Source organism: Suncus etruscus, chromosome 13, assembly GCF_024139225.1.
Source record: "Suncus etruscus isolate mSunEtr1 chromosome 13, mSunEtr1.pri.cur, whole genome shotgun sequence".
Classification (NCBI taxonomy): domain Eukaryota; kingdom Metazoa; phylum Chordata; class Mammalia; order Eulipotyphla; family Soricidae; genus Suncus; species Suncus etruscus.
In genome coordinates this window covers 68814428-68840341 of record NC_064860.1, presented here as the reverse complement: position 1 = coordinate 68840341, position 25914 = coordinate 68814428, and the positions used below count along the sequence as shown (strand labels likewise).

General features: G+C 37.6%; 1 protein-coding gene and 1 pseudogene across 1 annotated transcript in view; one reads left to right on the top strand and one right to left on the bottom strand.

The window, feature by feature from the left end:
• Positions 1 to 782: 782 nt before the first annotated feature.
• LOC126025720 (zinc finger CCHC domain-containing protein 17-like) lies at positions 783 to 1712 on the bottom strand (annotated as a pseudogene).
• A 10257-nt stretch (positions 1713 to 11969) lies between these two features.
• GBE1 (1,4-alpha-glucan branching enzyme 1) overlaps positions 11970 to 25914 on the top strand; it is a 320203-nt gene continuing 306258 nt past the window's right edge. Inside the window, exon 1 of the mRNA XM_049785497.1 lies at positions 11970 to 12185. Within this exon, the coding sequence (XP_049641454.1) occupies positions 12052 to 12185 (134 nt within the window). The 5' untranslated portion in view covers positions 11970 to 12051. The remainder of the gene's footprint in view (positions 12186 to 25914) is intronic.

Here is a 25914-nt window from a genome sequence, read left to right as displayed (position 1 = left end):
CACATGTGGTGCTGAGGACAGAACCCAGGTTGGTGATATGTACAAGAACCCTATCTGTTGTACCATCTCTGTAGGACCTACAATTTGTCTTTATCTTTTATTTATTTTTTTAAAGAAGCAACATGCTTCATTTACTGCCAAGAATTTAAGTGGAAACCTGAAATGCAACCAATTGATTCACACAGTAGTATATACAAAGTAGAACAATGAACTTGAGTTAAGCTATTTGTTGATATGTCACACAAAAGTTCAGTCCCTGAAAACAATGGTTTTCCAGCAGTGACCATAATGGTTATTATTTCTATCACAGAATCCTATTAAGGAAAAGTTAACCCACATTTTACCATTTCTCCTTCATACTGCCACTTTATGTCTGCCACCATATTGGATATAGCAGAGATTGCCCAGTACAAGGTAGACCAATGGGAGGGTCAATCTGTACCCCAATTATAGTCAGACTAACCTCTATAGTACCACCTGTGGCTTTAGTATAGATTCCTCTCATACAGGAATCTGGTTCTGGCAGTGGCAGCTGCGATAGTATCAGGACTTTCTGCTAAATGAAATACAGTGAATGAATGTGTGAGTGGCACAGGGTCGCTTGCCAATGGACCAAAAGAAATATTTGGAAAGATACTTTTAACATCTTGCTCCAAAACCTGCCAGCTGCTTGAGGGAAAGTGCTCTTCCATGGGAAATAAGTCAGTGGGATAGGAGTTCGTATCTTCAGTATCAACGACTTTTAGAAGCTACAGCTTTACCATTCAAGGTTTCTGGTTCCCTCAACCACAGCCTCCACTCTTTCTTTTCTCACGCCTTGTAATTCTTGTGATTCTCTTCTTTTTTTTTTTGTTTTGGTTTTTCGGGACACACCCGTTTGATGCTCAGGGGTTACTTCTGGCTAAGTGCTCAGAAATTGCCCCTGGCTTGGGGGGGACCATATGGGACTCCGGCGATCGAACCGCGGTCCTGATACTTTGCTGGCGCTTGCAAGGCAGACACCTTACCTCTAGCGCCACCTCGCCTGCCCCAATGATTCTCTTCTTATACTTTGCTGTCTTAATTTCTTTGAATGTGTGTCTTGCCCTCTGCCAGTATTACTCGATTTTGAGCTGAATAAATCAGATTATTTCCTGTCTCTGTGTTTCATCTTTCCTTCTTTGTTTTCCTAGAATTCCACATAGAGTCAGGCTTTTCAAATACAACTGACTTTGCCTCTTCATTCGCATTTTCCTTCTTAGATATTAGAGGGTATATTGGTCCCTCCTGATTGTATGAAATAATCCTTTGCAAAGTGTTTTTTTTATTGTCATACTTCTTGCAGGTAGTGTTCAGAACAGCCTTGAGGTACTCTGTTCCGTATAGTTCTGGAAAGGCCACCTCTGCTTCTCTTTTTGCTCAATGATAATATTGTTGGGGTCAAGATCTTTTCAAGTTGGTTGACAACTCTCATGGAGAAATGTAATTTTATTTTGTCAGTTTTCATCTCTTGGCCTATATGCTTCACCCACACTTTATCTCCAAAATCTACAATCTCAGAGGGCTTATTCACATGACATGATGACATCTGAGTTCAATGGGCCAGGCCTTGCTTTCTGCCAGCCTGGGATTGTGGTAAAGGCTCCATCATCTGTCACCATAGCAACCTCTCCTTAGAAAATAGTATAGAGAGTAAGCAAGTTTTCCATGGTTTTGGGTTTCTTGGAATTCATCCTAATTGTTCTATGGTCCCACCATTTACCTCTGCTCAAGCAATTCATGTGCCTCAGTGTCAGCTCCTAGAGGCTTGGCTGCAGTAAAGTAAAATGATAATCCTAATGAGTATGTTTTAAGCAACTTTTTATCTTTAAATAATTTGTAATGGTCACATTACAATGCAATCTGAATAGACCCCTAACATATATATAGCTACCAAGAATCTATTCCCTTAAAACAGTATCATGCAGAGTCTGAGAATCAGGACTTTGATATATGTTTTTATTTCAGCTATCTTGCTACATGTAAAGATGCTGTTTGTGGTGGTAGTTGTAAATATTCTCCTATAGCTATCATGGCTTTTATCCCCAAACTTATATTTTAAAGATAACATACTTTATATTAAATTAATATAACCTAAACATTTCTATAAAATTTATTTGTAATAAATATGTATTTAACATTATTCATTTACTTAAATTTTACATAATAGATGTATACCCCTTAATTTTTTCTATACTGATTTGTTTGTGGGAAGTCTCCAAAGATCTTAGTTTCATTCTGGTATATTAATATAGTAATACAATATTTTTCCCATTTTGCCTTAAATTTGTCATTCTTAGAGGCAATATAAAATAATACTTAAGAGCATGGCCTCAGAAAAAGGTTTACTTGGACTTAAATCCTGATTTATGACTATAAAACTGCATTCCTTATGCAATTTTATATGTTTCATGACATTTTAGAGGGTTAACTAAGGATTTTATACACAAATACACACATTCTGACACACAATGGTGAGAAGAGTGCCTACATTGCAGAAAGCATTTTGTTGTTATTAGTTGCTATTTTGAAGAATCACTGTAGTCTTTTCAGAGTAACTCCATATAGATAAGCTCAGCTATCAGATCCTTTTTTTAAAACAAGATTTTCTACCAAAAAGTCTGCACATTTTTTTAATATGGAGTAGTTGAGAAGTACTGAAAATTTTAGATATAAAATAATCACTAGAGATAATATGAAGGCATGAAGGAAGCTTGTAACTTTGAGTGAATAAAAATTGGCATTTTTCTCAGATAGGCCTGAGACTAGAGGGAATAGTTTTAAGTTTTAATGAAAAGAACCAGACACTCTCAAGATTTGTATAAAAGTTAGTGCCTTTCACTTCTAAGTCATTGACTTTCACTCAATTTACCACAAAAGTAATTGAAATATTTATCATAAAAGAACACTTAAGTCTTGTTTCTGGAAAAGCTGTTTATCTCACACTTGTTTCCAGGTTGTGAGTATAGTCATCACAACACACTCTCCACTTTCCCTAGTACAAAGGTCAGAGGGTACAAGAATCTGAAGATAGAATAAGTTTCCTCTTCCATGGTGTCCCAAGAGGCTTATGGAGATTGTGACATTTAGAGTGATTGCTTCTGTTGTATTAATTCATTTTAATTTATAGTTTAGGTAAAATGTTTATAAGTCTTAAAATTTGTGCCATAGGCAAACAAAATTATTTCACCCTCGCATGTCTAAGACAATGTTATGTAATACACACACACACACACACACACACACACACACACACACACATATATATATATTACCTACAATCAGCAGCTCTCAGGAGTTACTTCCAGCTCTGTGCTCAGAAATTGCTCCTAGCAGGCTCAGGGGATCATATGGGATGCCAGGAAATGAGCCCAGGTCTGTCCTGGGTTGGCTGCATGCAAAGAAAAGGCCCTAACGCTGTGCTATCTCTCCAGCCCTATTATTTGCTTTTTGTACTTTTGTTCTTGCTTCTCCCTTCCCTGTCACATTTTATAAGTATCTGAGCCTATATCTATAGTGACTAATTGCCTCAAATTTTTATAATTTTCCATGTTTTTATTTCTTAATAGATATGTTTCCCAAGACCAGAGTTATTGAATAGGATAACAACAACAACAACAACAACAACAACAAAACCTTAAGTGATTTAACAACTAGAAAGTAGAATGTTTGGAAGACAGAACTACTGACATTGAAGGGACATAAGCCAGTTTATAATTCCTAAAGAAGAAAATAGGATACTCTCTTAGAACATGGCAAAGAAGAATTAAAAGAATAGAAGTGAAAGAAGTGAAAGAGGGAAAGAATATTTGGGGGAGAAGAAAAAAGAGAAGGAATGGCAGGGTAGGGGAGTGAAATTAGAGCAAATAAAGGCTTAGTCCTCACAGCCTGGTAACTAGGAAGTTCAAAAGGAAACAATTGCCTTTTTTCTAATGATTATTAGCATCTGGTATATAGTTTCATATATTCTGTTAAAATTATATTTGATATATTTTATACTTAAAATCTTATTTTTAGTTTAAAAATAGTTTTACTGTGGTGTTATTAACGAATAATTGGACTACTGAAAGTATAATTTCAAAAGGCTTTAATTTATCCATCAAATCATACAATCATGATAACAATATATGTATATATATATGTATATATATATATATATATATATATATATATATATACATATATTTGGTTTTTGGGTCACAGCCCGGCAGGCCAGGGGTTACTTCTGGCTCTATGCTCAGAAATCGCTCCTGGCAGGCTCAGGGATGCCGGGATTCGAACCAATGACCTTTTGCATGAAAGGCAAACGCCTTACCTCCATGCTATCTCTCCGGTCCCGATAACAATATTTTTTAAAAGTTGCATCATTCCCCCCCAAATTTCATTACCAGTAATAATCTATAATATCGGGGCCCGGAGAGAGAGCACAGCGGCGTTTGCCTTGCAAGCAGCTGATCCAGGACCAAAAGTGGTTGGTTCGAATCCCGGTGTCCCATATGGTCCCCCGTGCCTGCCAGGAGCTATTTCTGAGCAGACAGCCAGGAGTAACCCCTGAGCACTGCCAGGTGTGGCCCAAACCCCCCCCCCAAAAAAAACCCTCTAATATCTATATATTTATAGGCATAGGAAAATTATGCTCTATTTACTCTATCTATAGACATGGATAGTTCATCATGAAAATGTAATAAGAAGTATGTAGTCTTTTGTGACTTTTTTTTTGTGACTTTTTTTTTTTTTTGTGGTTTTTGGGTCACACCCGGCAGTGCTCAGGGGTTATTCCTGGCTCCAGGCTCAGAAATTGCTCCTGGCAGGCACGGGGGACCATATGGGGCGCCGGGATTCTAACCGATGACCTTTTGCATGAAAGGCAAACGCCTTACCTCCATGCTATCTCTCCGGTCCCGATAACAATATTTTTTAAAAGTTGCATCATTCCCCCCCAAATTTCATTACCAGTAATAATCTATAATATCGGGGCCCGGAGAGAGAGCACAGCGGCGTTTGCCTTGCAAGCAGCTGATCCAGGACCAAAAGTGGTTGGTTCGAATCCCGGTGTCCCATATGGTCCCCCGTGCCTGCCAGGAGCTATTTCTGAGCAGACAGCCAGGAGTAACCCCTGAGCACTGCCAGGTGTGGCCCAAAACCCCCCCCCCCAAAAATAACCCTCTAATATCTATATATTTATAGGCATAGGAAAATTATGCTCTATTTACTCTATCTATAGACATGGATAGTTCATCATGAAAATGTAATAAGAAGTATGTAGTCTTTTGTGACTTTTTTTTTGTGACTTTTTTTTTTTTGTGGTTTTTGGGTCACACCCGGCAGTGCTCAGGGGTTATTCCTGGCTCCAGGCTCAGAAATTGCTCCTGGCAGGCACGGGGGACCATATGGGGCGCCGGGATTCTAACCGATGACCTTTTGCATGAAAGGCAAACGCCTTACCTCCATGCTATCTCTCCGGTCCCGTGACTTTTCTTTTACTTAGCATGTTTTCAAAGTCAATCACTATTGCAGCATGTACCAAATAAATTTTGGCTTTATATTACAATTAAAAGAATGACAAAACAAGTTGAATTGATTAGAATAAAATATGTCACCTATGAAGGCATATCAGAAATTGTATTGGAAAACAGGTATCAATATGACAAGATAGAAAATTGATAATACATTTTTTGCCAATATTATTTATCCATAGAAATACATTTCTACTTACTATCTCAATTTCTAATTTATACCCAATATATATGTTAACTGCATACTTCCATTGGGTTATTCAGGATTTGTTTTCTTGAAAACTTTTCTTCTTCCAATGTAACTCATTTGTTTCAAAAACAGAATTATTTCAGTCTTAGAAAGCTTAGTCTAAATTCCTTTTGATTCAATATTCAATTAGTTGTCAAACCTGGCCCTCTATTTATGAAATATTTTTTCTCTTTGGTGTTCCATTTGAGGGTTAAAATGTGTTATTTTAAAATGTATGTTGATGTAGGTCTGGAGAGCTAACACAACAGTAGGCATTTGCCTTGTAAGCAGTTGATCCTGGATGAATGGTGGTTCAAATACCAACATCCCATATAGTCCCCCTTGTCTGCCAGGAATGATTTCTGAGCACAGAGCCAGGAGTTACCCTGAGCACCGCCGGATGTGGCTCAAAAAGCAAAATAAAAATTATGTTGAAGTAGGGGCCGGGCGGTGGCGCTAAAGGTAAGGTGCCTGCCTTGCCTGCGCTAACCTTGGACGGACCGCGGTTCGATCCCCCGGTGTCCCATATGGTCCCCCAAGCCAGGAGCAACTTCTGAGCACATAGCCAGGAGTAACCCCTGAGCGTTACTGGGTGTGGCCCAAAAACCAAAAAAAAAAAAAAAAAATTATGTTGAAGTAGCTCTGGTAACTACCAATACTTCATAATGTGATCTTGTTTGGAAACATGATTGTGATAATTTGTGAGAAGCATATCATATATGAAAACATGGTAAATCTTTAAATCAGTGTGACTTGTGACTATTAAAATATCATGTGGAAGATAATTTAGTGATAATGCCATGTGAAGAAGAATGCTACTGGATAAGTCCTCAAATAAACCAAGGAAAGCTAAAAATGCTTTATATTCACTTGAAAAGGAATAGATAAGGCCAAAGGTAACTGGCCAAAGGTAACTTGTAAGGCCAGTTTTGTAGAGCTGGTCTACAGACTAAGTTTATCTGGTGAGTCAATATGAATATTGGAGGGAAACAGGTATTTGGTGGTGAGAGTGGTGTTAGGTCAGTGTATGCATAAAAGTAACAATAATTATAGTAATTCAAGATATCAATCTCAATAACAATGGGAAAGATAAATGAGATAGATAAGAATGGTACAAACTCATTTTCAGAAAATGCTCAAAGTGGGGCTGGCGAGGTTGCGCTAGAGGTAAGGTGTGTCTGCCTTGCAAGCGCTAGCCAAGGAAAGGACCATTGTTCAATCACCTGGAGTCCCATATGGTCCCCCCAAGCCAGGAGCAATTTCTGAGTGCATAGCCAGGAATGACCCCTGGGCATTAAATGGGTGTGGCCCAAAATCCAAAAAAAAAAAAAATGCTCAAAGAACTAATCAAGATGGCCTCTTTATTTCAGCCTTGTTTTAAGCTATTATTGTGTGGTACTTTGTTGCAATAGTTTTAGTAACAAAGAAAAATTTGGAATATTTAAGAATTTATTATTTGATACCTTCTAATTACAATTTTTTAAAAATTAAGCCATCCTTTCTTCCAATACAGTATAATGATAATCTAATCTAATTGTCCTCTGCTTAGATTTTTGTAACCCAGTACTCCAAAGAGAAACATTAAAAAACAGGGGCTGGAGAGATTGCATGGAGGTAAGGCATTTGCCTTTCATGCAGAAGGAAGGTGGTTCGAATTCCGGCATCCCCTTATGGTCTCCCAGCCTGCCAGGAGCGATTTCTGAGCATAGAGCCAGGAGTAACCTCTGAGCGCTGCCGGTGTGACCCAAAAACCTCATATATATATATATATATAAATATATATATATATATATAACAAAATGAAATTCCACACTATCACTATTTCTGCTTTCTGTATAAAAATAATTTGATAACATCCTATCACACTTACAGGACTATCTAATCAGTTTAAAGCTCTATTTCCTTCTTGGTATCCAATTTCCTTCCTATATTTCACTATAAGTTGATGGATTTTTACTTTGCTGTGAGAAAATCAACTCATTTCTGTCATTGCACAAAATTTTTACTTGAAATGTGCTTCTTCTCATGCTTTGTTCCTTGTCATTATACTAAAGTTTAAATAATAGTTTTACAAGGCTATCCTTGACGAGCAGAATAAAAGTACATATTTGATTAGCTTAAATTTCCTATTGTGGGGGCTGGAGAGATAGCATGGCGGCGTTTGCCTTGCAAGCAGCTGATCCAGGACCTAAGGTGGTTGGTTTGAATCCTGGTGTCCCATATGGTCTCCCGTGCCTGCCAGGAGCTATTTCTGAGCAGATAGCCAGGAGTAACCCCTGAGTGCTGCCGGGTGTGGCCCAAAAACCAAAAAAAAATTTTTTTTCTATTGTTATTTATAATTGAATTTTTTTTTGTTTTTTTTTTTTTTGGGCCACACCTGGCATTGCTCAGGGGTTACTCCTGGCTGTCTGCTCAGAAATAGCTCCTGGCAGGCACGGGGGACCATATGGGACACCGGGATTCGAACCAACCACCTTTGGTCCTGGATCAGCTGCTTGCAAGGCAAATGCTGCTGTGCTATCTCTCCGAGCCCTATAATTGAATTTTAAAACTTTTGTATTAAAAACATTTGTTACTTATTCATTTACTTGGTAATTGTTTATTACATATTCTCTGCTGGTGTTAAGTTTTATGCAACTAAGACTAGTGTTAGATATCACTTACTCTCAGTACCGAAAAAACTAGCTGGTACCTGAGATTAAATACAATTCACTAGTGAACTCTTTAGGACAGTTTCTTGCCCTCTTGAATTTGAGAATAAGAGATCAATGAATAAATGCCCAGAAATTATCATCTTATGAAATTTTATGATTCTGTTAAATTGCATAGGAGAGATGTTGTAAAATAAAGGATACTAAAAAATCTATTTTTTTTTTTTTGTATTTGGGGTACACCTGATGAATCTCAGGGGTTATTCCTAGTCTGTGCTCAGAAATCGCTCTGGCTCAAGGGATCATATGGGACTTGGGAGATTGAATGAAGGTCCATCCTGGGTCAGCTGCATGCAAGGCAAACACCCTACTGTTGTGCCATTGCTCAGGCCCCATGAAGAATCTATTAAGACAGAACCACAATCTCTTTAGAGATACTTTGATATTTATGTTGAGACCTTAATGAATACTAAAATAGAACAAGCTTTAATCAGAATGGGAGAAAAAAAATCTGTAGCAGAAAGGCAAATGAAAGGCCTGAAACTATCAAAAGCAAAATAAAAATATAGCCCCTCTTCACCAAAAAAAAAAAAAAAACCCTCCATGATTTTGCAGAACGTCAATGTGACTACAGAATAGTAAAGACAGAGAATGACAAAAATAAAGGAAAGCTAATGAGGTACTAGATGATACAAGCCTTTTTAGGAATGGTAAGGAATGTACAGTACACTTAACTCCAACTGATCCAGCATTTCATTTAAATTGATTTCACAGAACCTTACTATTTATAGTCCTCCCACCAGCAGCAATAGCACCTCTACACTTAGTTTGCGGTAAAGTTGGAGTTACCACACCACACTGTTTAAGTCTCTAGGAACTTTAAACTCAGTTCCATCATTTGTCTGAGGATCCACAGAACACTGGCACACATAAGAGGTGACAAGAGACTAGAGGAAGGGGACCTGTTACAGTACAGTTCCATTGAAATAGTGGCCTACATAAAAAAGTGAAAAATGATAACAAGATTGATTTAAGGTCAAATTTTGAAGCAAGTCTGCTTAGATTTTTTAATCAAAATAGTACAGATTTCAGTAAGCAGTGACAGAAATGCAGAATTTTGAGAAAAGCTCTCAATTACAGATACCTATCTGTAGGTTCACAGGGTACATGCCTCTTGAGTATCCAGTGTTTTATTACTCAACAGTAATCTGTGTGATGCCATCTTTCTATCTATGCCTTCTTAGATTGTCAAGTTCTCCACTCTTACACTTTAAAAAGTAATTGTTTCATTTGGACATTCCTCAAAAAACTAGAAATAAGCTTCCATATTATCCAGAAATACTACTTTTAAGAATATACCCTTGGGGCTCAGAAACAAAGCAGAAAAGCCCTCAGCATTCCTATGTTCATCCCAGCACTATTTACAACAGCCAGGATTTGGAAACAGCCCAAGTGCCCTGGAACAGATGATTGATAAACTATGGTACATTTACACAATGGAATATTATGCAGCTGTTAGAAAAAATGAAATCATGAAATTTGCTTATACATGATAGAATTGGATAGCATTAATTACGCTGAGTTTTATGAAAGGGAGAAGGATAGAACAATCTCATTCATTTGTGAGATGTTAAAAGTAAGATAGTAATAGGGTCTCAGAGTTTTCTACAAAGCACTGTGGATATTATTCCAGGGACAGTTTAGGGACTTGCATTAGACTGGACTCAAGTGGATTTTCCAGCATGGAGGAAGCCAAAGTAAGGTCTGAGAACTTCTGAGTGTTACCCTAAAATAAAATGTTAAAAGTATCCAGAGATAATAGAGATGTGAGCCAGGAGGATAAATCGAAGGTTGGAAGCTTGCTACAAATAGTGGGGGAGTACAGTTAGGGCAGGTAAGGAAACACTGTGACAATGATAACTGGAACTGATCACTCTGGACAAGAGTTGGGATGCTTAAAGGAAATAAAGTGATAGGCATGATATAAAGCAAGTATATTGCAAATCAGTGTCTAAAAGATTAGGGGGGAGGGGTGAGGAAAGCTGGGGTCTTTGGTGGCGCTGATGAAGTGTTGTACATTGTATGACTGAAACTCGACCATGAACAACGTTGCACTTTGGGGGAAAACAAAGCCAACTGTATTACAAATAACCTTGTAACCATGTTGTTTAAATACATACTTTAAAAGTTACTGTTTCTAGATAACTTTGTTCAAGAACTTTATCAACTCGATAAACATTTTATTTTTTAATTTTTTTTTATAAAACATTTTCAATGTTCTAAAACTTAAGGTCTCTAGGGTTTGATGAGCTTCTTGCTCCTCTGCAGCTCACCGTGAGTTTTCAAACCTGTTTTGTCCCTTAGAGATATCCTCAAATCAGAGCTTTGTACAAAGCAGTGTGGATATACCAGAGCCAATTTAGGGACTTGCATTAGACCGCATTAAGTGGAATCTCCAGCACTGTGCCAAAGAAACCTGAAAACTTCCGAGTATGGGCCTAAAATAAATAAAAGAAAAATCCCCAGCTGGTGAGTCCAATTCGCTGTGCATAGCTTCCAGAAAAAAAATGAACCTTTGAGCTAGAAGCCAGCTTATTGGAAAGGAAAAAAAAAAGTCCTACTGAGGGAGGAAGCCTCCCAAAATTAAAGCATGCTTGAGCCAAGTGTCAGAGAAGAAATGTTCCCCTTGCTTTGTGGCCCCGACTCTGCGAATCAAACTTAGTAGGAAGCGGGGTACAGCTGCAGTCTGGTTTCAAGCCTCTCCTAGACCACTTATCTCTTCAAGCATGCTTGAACTGTTGTCAAGTGTGTTACCACTACTATAAACCAAAGCAGAAAAGCTTCCTTAACCCTTTCATGTTCCCCAGCTTGCAAGGAAGCAACACCATGGGCTTTTGCAATTAAAAAAAAAAAAAAAAAAAAAGAGCATGGTTTCATATCTCAGCGGTTAGCAAGCAGGTTGAGTCCTGCCCCAAATCCACCAGAACTGTGTGTCCCTGGGACCAAATCGGAATCCTGATTCTGAGGGACCCAATAGAAATGGGGGGTGGGGGGGGGGACGACACACAGGATTGCTGTGGCAGCTTAGCGAGTGACAACGACTTCTTTGGAGGCCCGCTGAGAAAAGTTGTCACCTTGGAACTGACTTGGTCTGAAAGGCTGCCTGGGCAGAGAAGATTCTGAGGGAGAGCAATCTCTGTCTTTTGACAGGAAAAATAAATAAATAAAATCAAGGCCTCCCACCCCCAGCTTGGAAAGGAGTCGCTCGTCGGTGTTTGGAGGTTTAGAAACACAAGGGGCGGGCTCGGAGTCCAGAGTGGAGCGGGGCCAGAGGGCGGCGAGCCAGAGGTAGCGGTGCCCGGGGCCCGGGGCGGGTCGCTGGAGCTGCAGGCGGTCAGCTGGGTCGGGCAGGGCGGAGAGACCGTGGTCAAAAGGGGCCCGTGGGTGCGTTTCGCAGAGAGGCCTCCAGTGTGCGTGCAACTAGGCTCGGTCGCCCCGCTCTCTCTCAAGGGCACCCGATCTTCTCCGTCGGCCTTGGGGCGTCCAGGCGCGGCTCCGCCCTCTCCTCCTCCTCTTCATTCCCGCTCCGGCTCCGCTCGATTCTCTCAGGCCTCGGCTACTCGGGCTGCTCTGCAAGATGGCGGCTCCCAGGACTGAGGCGGACCGCTCTGAGGAGGCGCTGGCGTCTGCGCTGGCGGACGTGCCCGACCTAGCCCGGCTTCTGGAGATCGACCCGTACCTGAAGCCCTTCGCCCCGGACTTCCAGCGCAGGTAATGGCGTCGCGCCCTCAGCCGGGTCTTCCCCGGCCGAGGTTCACCTCAGGCGCGCTAAACCCGGCCGCTAGTTCTTTTGGCGGAACTTGAGGACACGCCCCGAGGCGCTTCTGAAGCGCTCAAGTCCCGCCTCTCGGCGTTCCCGACCAATCCAGAACGAGCTTTGTCCCGAGATGGCCTCCCCCATTATCAGGCCACGCCCATCTCACTTGACTCCGCCCGTGACTTGAAGTGGCTGCTGCTTCTGAGGGCGGGGGTGGGATTAACTTTAGGCTCATTTGACTTCCGGAATTTGGGGTTTTTGGCTCCACCGGCCTTTGGGGCCCCTTGCGCTCTCTTGGATCAGCACTTTTGAGCCATTGCGTACGTGCGCTCGCTCCTAGCATTCGTTTCTTTTGCTGCTGCTGGAAGCAAGGCTAGGTTTTGTAACTTTTTTCTATGCACCCATCTTCTCCTGGGTATTAGCAGCCTGTGCAAAATACCTGGTTTGGGTAATTGAGTATTTAAAATGTTCTCGTTTATTTCACAGCAAATATTGTGCTTCTATTTTCAGATGTTTTTTTTTTTTTTTAGTCGCCTCCTAATTAATAGTCCCCTTTCAAGGAAGATTAAATCCTTCTTGATCACTGTCCTCCTCCTGGGATTTACAATCAGTAAAGTTTATATCTGCATTCATAAATGAGTGGCATAGCCATTCTAAAAGGGGGCCAATTAAATTTTTCGAAATTGCTTCAAAATGCTTTAACTTTATTAAATTTCTTTGCCGTAACTTAATCGCTGGAAAATAATGCTAATAGTCAACCCTCCTAAAATTGTTGCTAGACTTGATTATAGTTAACTATATACAGTTACAAAGCTATTATATACATATATAATTTTATATGTACTCACATATAGGCACAGACATACATGTTCATAATACTCTTTAAAAAGTTATATATTGTTTTCCTGTCCTTTTATCCAAACCACTTATGAATGAAAAGTATTATTGCAGGGTCCGAAACACTGAGCGACAACGGGGTGACAATACAGATGTTTGGCAATTTGAAACAAACACAACAGCTTAAGGTTCCTGAAGCGCATTGACATGTATTCAGTTCAGCAACTGTTTATTAGAAAATCCTTGTGAAGGAAAAGGAATGGTACAAAATTGAATCCAAAGTCCCACTTCACACTGTTGTTCATAGTATCTTCCTCCGAGTTGGCAGTTACCAAATTCATCAGACTTTTGGAACTATTATAAGCTATTTAGATTGAAAGCTTAAGAACTTGTTTGCAACATTTATAATAAATCTATGTTTTCAAAGAGCCATGCACAATATTGATGATTCAAGTTTAGATTAGATTTGGAAATGGTCAACACATTAAAATGCTCTAAAGAGTAAAAGATGGGTCTGAAGTGTTTTATTGTGCTTATTAGCTTGTATGCTTGGTAAAATAACACAGGAAATTTCAAAAAGCCGAGTTGGGAAACCTTTTACCTTCTTTACTTTTTTTGAAACAGGAAAAAGGAAATAATCCCAAGTAGACAGACAACCCTTGTTAAGTATTTTATGTAATCCACTTCAACTCTATTGGGAGTGATGCAGTTTTGACCCTCTTTCATGCCTTGTCAAAACTAATGAATGGGATAAAGGCCAGAAAAATAAGTGAAGACATTTCCATGTTCTTGGTAAAAAGACTGGCCTAATGGGCCTTTGTGCCTCCTTATGCCCTGGTTTCTACTTCTGGTCTTAGTTCTGAATAATTGCCATTTTCCAGCACACATGTTCCATTTAGGCATATCTGATAGTAATTTGGCATTTGGCAGTGGTAACATTTATTATGAAGAATTGACAAATAGAAAATTCATCCATAAAATCTGGTCTTGGTTACTTTTTATTTCTGGTTACTTTTTATAATCTGCTGATCATAGTCATTAGCCTAACACAATATACAAGTCAACCCTTTAACTATGAACCCTGCTTATTACAGGATGAAGAAAATGTAAGCAACTAAAACAGTATATAAGAATGGTGATGGGGCGAGTGATTTCTTTTCTTTGATTGACTGTCTTTTTTATTATTGTCAGCATCATTAGAAATTCTATTAGGTACATTTGTTATTTTTATTTAGCTTTTTCTATAACTGTAAAAGTTAAATCAATCTTGAGGATTAGTGAGTACTCTGTCATAAAAGTTGTTTTATTAAAGTAGTGTGCTATATAATACTGAAAGTGATAGATTTTGATTACACCCTCCCGCCCTTGATTTTTTTTTTGGGGGGGAGGGCACACCCAGCTGCTACTCCTGACTCTGAGCTTAGAAATTACTCCTGGTAGGCTCAGTGGTCCATATAGAATGCCCGGGATTAAACCTGGGTTTCTTTATTAATTGGCCATATCCAGAGATGCTCAGGGCTTCTACTGGCTCTGTGCTCAGGGATCACTTTCTGTGGAGATTCCTGTGGGGTCATATGTGGTGGTGAGAATTGAACCTTGGTTTGTCTGTGCAAGGAAAGGCTTTTTCCCTGGTACTGTCTCTCTACATCCATCATGCTTTATTACAACTGTTATTTTTATATTGCAGATGGTTGTGGTTAATCTGGTGATCAATTTTTTCACCAGATTAAATTGTGACCACACATCCCATCCCTGTGGGAGACAGTGACCCAGCATATAATGTTTGAAAACAGCAGCATATTCTTCCCCTAACAGTATGCTAACGTAAAGTCCATTGAGGCTCTTCTTTGGTCAGTTAGTCAAGGCTCTAGTCTTATGAAGACTTTACTTTGAAATATGTTTCTACAAGGCAGAAGCAAGCAGCAGATTAAAATAACTGTGCACTGTTTCCTATGGCTTTTGCCTATCAATGAGTCTCTTCTGCTGTTACATTGTCCATTACAAGTCAAATATGTCTTCTGAACCAAGTATGTGGAACAGAGAAAGGGCATTTGTGAACAGTCAGAAGAAAATTAAGTTATAATAACATTTTTCTGTACTGTCTGCTTAATTGGCATGCACGTTCTATTTGAGGATACATTATGTATTAGTTTAATCCTCATTGCAACGAGGAGTGGGAAGTTTTGCTTTTCTTCCTTTTTTAGATCAAAGATAATGAAGTGTGATTAAATAGCTGATTTTAGTTCTCATGACTAACTGTGTTTCTTTTCTTTGATGGGGCAGGGGAAAGATGCATACTCAGTGATGTGCACGGCTTACTCCTGGCTCTGAAGTCAGGAATAACCCCAGGCAGTGCGCAGGTGACTATCTGGAATGCTGGGAACCAGGAAAAACTGCATGCAAAGCAAGTAGTGCCTTACCCACTGCACTCTCTCTAGCCTCACCCACTTGTGTTTACATGTTCAAGTTACAAGTTAGCATCTCTGTTGTGTTAGAATTAGAAGTAACTTTTCCATCCATATCCAACCAGAATGAGAAAGAAACTTGGATTTGGAGTGTTAGCAGTCATAACAAAAATTCCAAAAGCACAGAAGTTGTATGTCATACCTGAATGCTCTACTTTTTTTTTTTCTGCACTTGGCCCAGGTGTAGACTCAGAATAAAGTCAAATATCAGTGATTCACGAAGGCAGGGAAGAATCTGAAGATTAAAAGATATATCTAGCCTACTCTTTTTGTATCAGTAGATTCATTTGCCCTTTGTCACTGAGCTCTGTACCAAACTCTGTTCCTCTAGAATTCTCTGCAGTGATGGGAAAGAGATTCTGACCTTTCCTCCTTTTCAAAGGGCGTTAAAATGACTTGATGGGCATTTTGGTTTAGGTTAGGCTCCAACTTCTGCTGCCACCACCACCTAGAAAACAACTCATATTGTGGAAGCTTCTCAGAGAATTTAGTTTAGTTCTCATCAAGCTGGTTTGAAGTGAGTGAGATACTAACCCAGTCTCTGTGACCATTGCTTTAATTTTAAAATCACAAATATTAAGCTGCTGTTTGAGGATACATATTCAATTTCAATTTTGCATTCATGGTTGTTAAAGGAAAACAGAAAAGGAGAATTGTTTCTTTCGTTCTCAAGTAAACTTATCTTTGACTATAGAGTAAGTTCTGTTCTTGTGGTGATAATTATCCTATAGGAGGCGCTCATCAGTATTTTGAATTCAGGTTCTTTTGTTTTGAATATCTGTAAGCAGCCTTATTTCCTTTGGGTTTTTTTTTTTTTTACAGAAGACTGAAAAATTCTGAAAAGGCAAAACTCCACGCTAAATATATATTTTCATTCATTCTTTATTCATTATAATTGTTGCAGAATTTCAGTCACTTGTTTACGAGGAGTAATTTATAAGGCTTGATTGGTCTTTGATGTTTATTAGAACAATAAATATTATAAATTTTGTTTTAAATAGAAAACTATATTAGAATGTTTCTGTGTCATGTTTCAGAGTATAACAGTAAAGAAAAGCTTGAATTTCAGTTCTCATGAGTTTTACATAGTTAAATTCCAGGAAAAGTTAATCAACCTCCACTAGACTCAGGTTTTTCTACTCAAAATCAGCATTTTAAAGGTCTAGGTATTTAAGTAAAAAAGCTTAGTAAATAAGTAGGTTATTCGTATTATCAAACTAAACTTTTAGTTCAGATATTGCTAGATACTATTTATAGAAAATTTATTCTTAGCTTCCTTAATAACTACATCTTCAAGTAAACCCATTAGATCAATAACATGAGCAGAAATTTCTTATAACTTCTTGTTTTTCTGGTTAATAACATCTTTACTTTTGGGTGTTCTTATCTTCCCCACCCCATTAGAGTGTTTGTATGAATGAGCTAAGGGGGTGGTAATTTTAATAATAGTCTAGTAGAGAAGGAATAGAACACATTAAACTCTGATCCTTAATTCAGAGAGGAAATGATAAGGCAATTTCCAGTTTACTATAAGCTGAAGGCAAGAAGAGTCCTGGGATCTAATGAGCATAAATTTCTCTTTATTGTGAGAGGTAAATGCTAGCCTGCAGAAGCTCAATATCGCTCTGCTCTTGATCTGTCTCCTTTGCCTTTTTTCTTCTTTCATCTGACTGCTAAGTGATCATATTCTTGGGCATCAAACAGCTGCGGGGATTTTTTTCCCCTCCTAAAATTCAGATGGTTTGAGGAATGGACATACCATTTACTAATAGCATAAACAACTTTCAAAATGAGAAGAAAAAAAAACATATTAGCAGCTTTAAGATTTGAAAGCAAAAGTGATGTCTACTGGAGTCCAAACATAAGATATATTAATATAAAGAACAAAAAAACAACTAATGCTCTACTTTTTTTTCTTCTAATTTGAGAATTTCATTTATCTTTTTTTTCAATTTCAATTTGCTATTACATGCATGGAACAAAGGGATGGACTATTTAGTTAGGTGTGTTTTAGCACTTCCATTGAATCAATTTTCTGTCTGTCATGTGAAAATGTGATAATTAGAACCCAATACACACAGACTTTCTGTATAGATGACCTTGAAGGTTTGCATATACTTTGCAAGTCAAAAAAAGATATACAAATCAAGCAATGAAATAATGTTTCTCAGTATTATTAATATGATGTATTTTCATTAAGGATAAGTAATTATCTTCAGGTTATATTTAATTATGAACAAATGCACTTTATAAATACCACCTGTACCACACTAACATAAAAAATTAATTCTGCATTTAGGTTTTTGTAACAGTAAACACAGTGCACATTCATCTAAGAGATAATCTCACAAACAGAACTGTATTTATATTTCCCACAAAGGAAACTGGGATGGCTTGAGCTTTAGCAAAGATCTATCCTTAATCTTCCTTCTCTACTGTGCTGAGCATATGGTTTTATTCTTAAACAAAGCAGATAACTGGGTACATCTATGCCTTACATCTAAGATCTGTTTTTCAGGAGGAAATCCCCTCTGTGGTGGTTCTTAGGAGGTATGAGCCACTGCCAGTGCTACACAGCCAACCAGGCTATTAATTTAATGTGAAGGTGAAGGGGGTAGTTTTTCTCTAACTTGCAGTTAGAGATTTCCAGGACCCACAACGAGCAGTGTTTTGGGGCTATGTGGACCTTCATATCTGCCTAGCATGTTTCTTCTTTACCCACATGCTACTATATCCCTGCCCTTCATTAATTTCCTTATAGTTGTATGCACCAGTTACTCTGTCCATTGAAGTTAAGTATGTTAATCTTCCTGAAAACTGCGTCTGGTATTTTGAGTTGAAACCTATTATGCAGGCCTTTAGCTTTATATGAACCTGGATAATTTAGTTGTATACTCATTTTTTTTAAATTTTTATTGTGGTCAAAGTGAATTACATATCTTTCACAGTAATATTTAAGGCACATCGTGATAATGAATGAGGGGCATTCCCACCACCAGTGTTGTCCTTCCTCCACCCCTATTCCTAGCATGCATTCCACATCTCTCTCCTTTACCCTCCTTAATATTAGTTCAACTCTTCCCCCCACTTGTACAGCTTTGTTGTAGATTGGGTATCAATTCTGTTGTCGTTGACTTTGGATTTGGTATTCAAGTCTGATCATTTTTTATTTCCATCAAATGAATATACGACTGTCTGGTCTTGGTACCATCTATTTCTCCCCCTCAAATTATGAGGCTGATGAAGGTGATTCCAGTAATGTGGCTGTATTGGAGATATTAGAAAAGATATGGGAGGAGTCTGTCTAGGCATTGTAAATATCCATTTTCTTATGAAATAACTTGTTGACTCACCCATCACATCTCCTCAGACCTTTCTTTTACCAAAGAGGAATCTTAATTATGATTGAAGGTGGAAAGTCACAGAGGATTTCTAGTTTTTGTTCCTGTACATCACCTTTGTGAACAAATGCTGCTGAGAAAAATTCAGGCAAGTGAAATTCTGAGTCATTAGCCTCTGGGCCAAAGGCTTTTTTCCCGATTTTTTTTTCTTGGAGGTTGTATAAAAACTTTTAACTGTCTTGTTTAGAATGAGCAAATCTAATCTGCTGAGCACCTGACACCCATACTTGGAGCATCACTAGTTTCTTTTTATTTTCATAGATATCTCACTGATTAGGAATATGAAAATGTTTGATGAGGAAATTACCTTAATTGTCTTTTTTTTGATCACTAAAATAGGCTTTTATTCATTTGGAGAATAAAGTTTTTAATTTATTTAGAGAATGGAGTGGTCTTGAGTTTAGAAAGGAAAACTCCATTAGAGATGTCAATTTATGCTCAATCTTCAATATACAGTTTGTCTTTTATTGTTTAGCTGCATATGATTTTGTGGGCCATTAACTTTCAACATCAATTTTTTTAAAGCTTAAGATGTGCCACTATTGTTCACCAAATTAATACTTAGTCTCTATAAATGAGGAATTTTATCATCAGGAAAAAGTACTTATGTGTTGTCTTCACCAAAATGACTAAAGACTAATAGGTAGAAGAATGTGACTATTCTTAAATTTTAGAAAGACCAGAAATTTTGTGTAGAGTTCTATTGGAGAGCATGAAACTAATGTCGTCTTTGTTGTTGTCGTTGTTCTCATCTTCCTCCTCCTCCTCTTCTTTATATTCTCTTTTTCTCCTCCTCCCCTTCTCTCCCCCTTCTCTTCCTCTTCCTTCTCCAACTTCTTCTCCTTCACCTTACTATTCTCCTCCTCCTCCTTTTTTTGTCTCCTCTTCTTCCTCCTCCTTTTCCCTTCTGTCTCCTTTCATTTTCCTGCTTTTTCCTTTCCCTTTTTCTTTCCCCACCTTTTTCCTCCACTTCCCTGGATGTTTATTCCTGATGGACTCAGGGGACATTATGGTGCCTAGGATGGCAACTGGTTTGGCCATGTTCAAGGCAAGAACCCTACCCATTGTACTTATTCTTCTATCTTTACTTTTGATTTTGACTTATTTTATTCCAAAGTCTCAAGTTTCACAAATATTGTCATTTATTTATTAACTAAACATGTTTTAGTTCTTACATTTCTGTCAGTTTGATTCCACACACCCATAATGTTCTCTGGAACACTTCCAGGTGTGATCCCTGAGAGTCATGACTAAGTCATGAATATCTTTTGGGGCGTGTCCCAAATACAAACAAAAGTGCTGTAGAGATAGTACAGTGGGTAACACTCTTGCCTTGCACACTGCCGAACCAGGTTTGATCCCTGAAATCCCATTCTGTCCCCCAAGCACAACAAGGAGTGATTTCTAAGTGCAGAGCCAGGAATAATCCTCAAGCATTGCCAGGTGTGGCCCAAATACCAAAACAAATAAAAAAAAACAAAACAAAACAAAATAAAAAACTAAAACCAATCAACCAAAAAAACCCCCTGAATTCTTCTTGCAGCATATTCAGCATTTGAAGTTAGAGGACATTGACAATTATAGTGAATTTAAGAATTGACTATTTATTAGGCAAGAACAGATTATATTGGGGTCATATTGAGGGTGGTCAGAATTTACACTGGTTCTCTTTTCAGGATTTCAGGGCTTACATCTGGATGTACTCTGGGGATTAAATAGGGTGCCAGGGAGAGTTCAGCTGTGTGCATGGCAAGTACTTTAACACTTCTTTAATCTCTCCATTCCCTTAAAAGATATTTTGAGGAACCAGAGAGATGGTAGGGCAGGCAAAGTGCTTGCCTTACATGTGGCCTACCAGGGGTTTTAATTCCTGACACTTCATGTGATTCCCAAATGATCCATGGCTCTACATGCCAGGGTGATCTCCGAATGTAGAGCCAGAAATAACCCCCAAGTGCCACTGGGTGGGACCCCAAACAAAATATCGTATTTTCAGATAATTATTGATTCAGGAAATTTACAAAAATAAAATCAAGACGGGGCCAGAGCAATAGTGCAGCGATAAGGCATTTGCCTTACATGTGCCTGATACAGGACGGCCCCTTGGTTCCATCCCCAGTGTCCCATATGGACCCCTAAGCCAGGAGCGACTTCTGAGTGCCTAGCCAGCAGTAACCCTTGAGCGTCACCGGGTGTGGCCCAAAAACAAACAAACAAAAATTAAGAGGGTCCATAAATGCTTAACTGAGCTTGCTCCAAATATACTTAGCTTAACTATACTTAACTATACTGGAGTGTCAAAAGTGTGAAATTAATATTGGTTAAACTACTGACCTGGTTCAAATTTCAGCAGAGTTTTTCTGCAACAGTTTGTTTACATTGTTTTATCATTTTATAAGTATATTAATATAATTGCTACCACAGTGAAGATATAGAACTGTTCCAATAAAATAGCAGCTCCCACATCTTTATTTACACAGTTTTCTCTCTCCACATCCTTAAACTTTGTCAATCAGTAATATATTTTCCATCTCTCTACTTAAAATAAAAATTAGAATGTTATACAAGATAAAAATTTTATTATTTTGAGTTTGGTGCTCCTCCTCTCCCTACCTACACAAATGCGTTCAACATAATATCCTTAAGAATTGTCCAAGTTGCACCATTAACAATTAAAATTCTTGTTTTCTTTTTGAATAGTAATTTTCTGTTGAATGTATGGAACATAATGGAATGCCCAGTGGTTCTGTGAGACCCATTCAGGAGAGATTCCTGAACATGGAGCTAGGAATAAGCCCTGAGCACAATTGGCTTTGCAAACAATAATAAAACCAGTAAAAACAATAACAACAAAATCTCTTTGTGGAAGGCCCTGGTTTTGTTCCTTGTATGTACTAAAGATAAGATATAAACATTTAAGGCGTGGAGTTTATTTTCAGAAAAAATGTTCGAAAGTTTAATTGCTAGGCATTTGGCAAATTGATGCTTAACTTTGTAGGAAAGCACCCAGCTATTTTCATAGTTTTTATGATATTTTGTATTTCTACTAGAAACATGAAGGGATCCCAGTTGATTTGTATCTTTGCCATCAAGTTGTATCAGCCACCCTTCCCTCTCTTTCTCTCATTTAATGTTCGTTGTTCTGATTTATAGTAATGATATTTTGTTGTCTTTGTAATTTTTATATTTTCTAATAACTTATATGTTTGATAATATTATTAGATTATAGCCATCTATAAGTGCCCTCTTTAGTAGGGAGTATTTGTCATGTTTGTCATTTTTCTAGTTGGACTGATTAAAAAAAAAACCTTTCACTTGGAAACTTTCAAATATTTTAGATGCAATCCCCTGTGTTTGGTTTTTGAATATTTTCTCCAGTATTTTCTTAGTATGAGTAGGAGTCTTTTACAGAGCAAGTCTTTAATTTGTCAGAAGTCTAATCATTTGTGTTTTTGAGCACTTTGCCTAGTTCCAGTATTTATAAATCTTCTTTAATATTTTATCTTAGAATTTGCATTTGTTTGTTTTTTAACATTTTATAATTTGAGTAAAGTTAGTATATCTTAAATATCTTTGGATATTTGATATCTTTTTGAAATTATAAATAGACATACGCAGGGAATCTAACCTGGCCAAAAATAAATTAGTTTTGGTCAATTTTCACTAAAATATAATAATAGTGATGATTTTTATATAGCAGATTATTGAAATCAGTATGAACAGATCAACTTGTTTTTCTTATTTCTACTAACTTATTTGAACTTGGGTCCCATTTAAACAGGCAGACTTTCGAGTATTGTATTGTAAAGCAATTTCAACCTTTGTGAAATATTTTAGATTTTGTAAGTTCTACTTTCAAAGGCTTTTTAAAAAAATTTTATATTTTATACACAGGACCCAGAACTCATTCATTTGTCAATATCATGCACTTGGAAGTTATAAGTATTAAAATGTTTCTTTATAAATTTCTGTCAGTGCATCCTTTTGACTTAAATGGCAAGCAAATCTCCAAAGAGATTTTATTTGTAATCATGATTTATTCAATCTTATCTAAGGCAATGTTAATAACTCCTAAGATTATATTTTTTAATTTAACTTTGAGATTTGTCACTAGTTTATCTCAATCTTAGTATTTACTTTGATTACTAGCAGAATTCATTGCATTAATAAAATATTATAAATTAGAGCATATCGATTTCTAAGCAGATGCTGGTTAGATGTAAGAGTTAAAATTTATTAGTGTATTTGGAAAAATATGGAAAAAATTTAAACAGTATAACTAAAAGTTTATTCATCTTTTAACAGAAAATAAAGTGGAACATTTGAGGATTTGTTTACTCTCAATGTTTATTGACTCCTGAGACACTAAATATCCAAGCAACTTTTCCTATTCAACTGATAACAGATTATCACCATCATTGAAATAATAATTGTTTTCCATGTATCACTCATTATATTTGGTATTTTGCTTTTCTAAGGAACTCCTGGGTGATATCGATGCTGTTTCACAGATATTTTGCTAAGCAAGACACAGCAAGGTCCCATCCTCAGTTCAAAACAAAGTTGTAGTAAATGGGCCACATTTTGTTCTAACCAAATTATTTTTTAATCATGACAGTGATTTTTCTAACATAGTATAAAGAAAAAGGGTTTTATTTTGCTTATTTTGAGGTTCGATGGTTGCTTTTTCTTTCATCTGTGTCCTGTGAATTTTAGAGTTACATTGAGGTATTTAGCAGATGACATAGAACGGGGTCACATAAAAAAGAATCGCTTCCCACATATGACTTTCCAGGCTACACAGTGCCCTCCGAGTCACAGGTGGTATCATTAAATTGCTCATTACTGAAGCCAATTTTTGACATTTTCTTTGTTCCAGATTTTTTTCTATATGAGAGTCAGCATATGCAAACATGGCTTTCCTAGCTGAAGGGGACTCTAATTGGGAACTGGTAGTGAAATCGGCAGTGAAAAGCTGTCTTCACATGGATTCTTGCTTTTTTCCATTGCACTCCTCATTTTTCAAGTATAATCTCTTTTCCATAATCTTGAGCTTTTTTCTTTTTTTTTTCTTTTTTTTTTTTTTTTGTCTATCAGAACATTTATTTTCCAAACTATAATTCTTCCACCTATTCCTAAATTAGCTTAGCCTACTGACAAATTACCTGGCATTTTACTCTTAAAATTGACGGTGGAGATCTGTGTATAAAATTCAACATTATACAAAAACATACCCTATATTGTTAAGGGTTTTGGAATATATCGCATGACAAATGATAAATTCTTAAAATTGTTTCTTTATGGAAAGGAGGACCAAATCCTGAAGCATGTAGGCAAAGTTAATGGGATTCTTTTTATTAAAAAGTTAAGAGTAGCATGGTAATTAAGATAAAACACCAGGAAGTTGTCATATGACTTTTACAAAAATTCTGTTGCCTGAAGTGTAAGTTTTCATGCCAAACAGAACAGTTGCAAAATGTGCTTATGTAAGAATTGCTGCATTGTGAAAGGAAAGAAGCTTCTTAACTAGTTAATAACTATACTTTGTATCAGAGTTATTCTATTTTTTAATTGCTTTACTTATGCTCTATGGTTACAAAATTATTCATTTTTAGGTTTCAGTCATACAATGAACACCATCCATCACCAATGCTCTCTTCCTGCCATTGGTGTCTCCCTTCCAACCCTCACCTGATTGTCTTTAGAGCAGGCAAAATGATTGTCTGTCTCTCTCTTTCGCTCTCTCTTTCCTATTTAACACTTATCTTGCACTATTGTTAAAAGAGGGGTGCCTTGCATGTCATTTTTTCCCCCCTCTGCATTGAGTTCTTGTCCAGAGTGATCTGTTCCCACTATCATTGTCCTAGTACACCCTTCAATAATGCACTCACCACTCTTTCTGGTGAGTTTCCTACCCTCCTCTGGACCTCCTGACCCTTAGGCAAAGAAGAATCTTACTCATTTATGCGACATAAGAAAGAAAGAGAAATAGTATAGTAATAATATCTAGAGACAATAGAATTGTCTTTGTAATATGCCCGCTTTAAACATTTTTGTTTTGGCTTTTGGTTATACCCTGCAATACTCAGAGGTTGCTTCTAGCTCTACACGTGGGAATTAAAATTAGTAGTGCTCTGGGATCTAGTGGGATCTAGTGACCCAACCGGGGTCAGCCACAAGCTCTTCTAGCTTCCAACCAACTGCAGTATTCCTCAGGCCTCTAATAATGCAGTTTTGGAAGAAATCATGGAAAAGACTTTTAGAAATAAGTGGCAGTTCTTTTTTTTTATGTTAAAAAGGACACCCACTTCTGAATGAGTCAAGGGCTCAGGTTTAAATGATATATTTGGAAAGGATGCATTTATAGGAACAGTAGGTATCGTCTCTGAAGATATTGCGGGGAGTGGGGGTGGAGATTAAGGAAGGAGTGAGGTTCAGCTAGTTCTGTGTGTGAAAATAGAACTTCAGAGATTCTGAATTTGATGCTGGAGGGTGTTAGCAATTATCAACCAGTACCTTTGTGTGTGTGTTTTGGGCGAGTGGGAAATGTATGTTACTTTAAATCTTATGTAATTAAGGGATGTTGAATAGGTAGCTATGACTTATCCAAGTTATAGGGCATGACAACCACGATCGCATTGACCTTTTCATCGAGTTGGATCTGTTTGTGTCATATTATCGCTTGCTCAGTACATTGTGTCAGTCCCATAAACTTAAACACAGAACAAGACAAAAACAGGAATCGGTCAAAGTAACACTCGTCTTACTTGACTTCTGTGACTATAATCAGGTGGCTGCTGTGTGTGTTAATCGTCCTAGACCTTTCAGGGTTTGCCAGCCTCACTTTGACGCAGTCCAAATAAACAGCTGTTCCAAACTTTGTTGTCCTAGGAATCGTGCTATGTGCAGTGAGTGACTCATTATGACTTGCATGATTTCTATTTCTCTCTGCTTTTGAGACAGGGGAGTTGGGAAGAGTG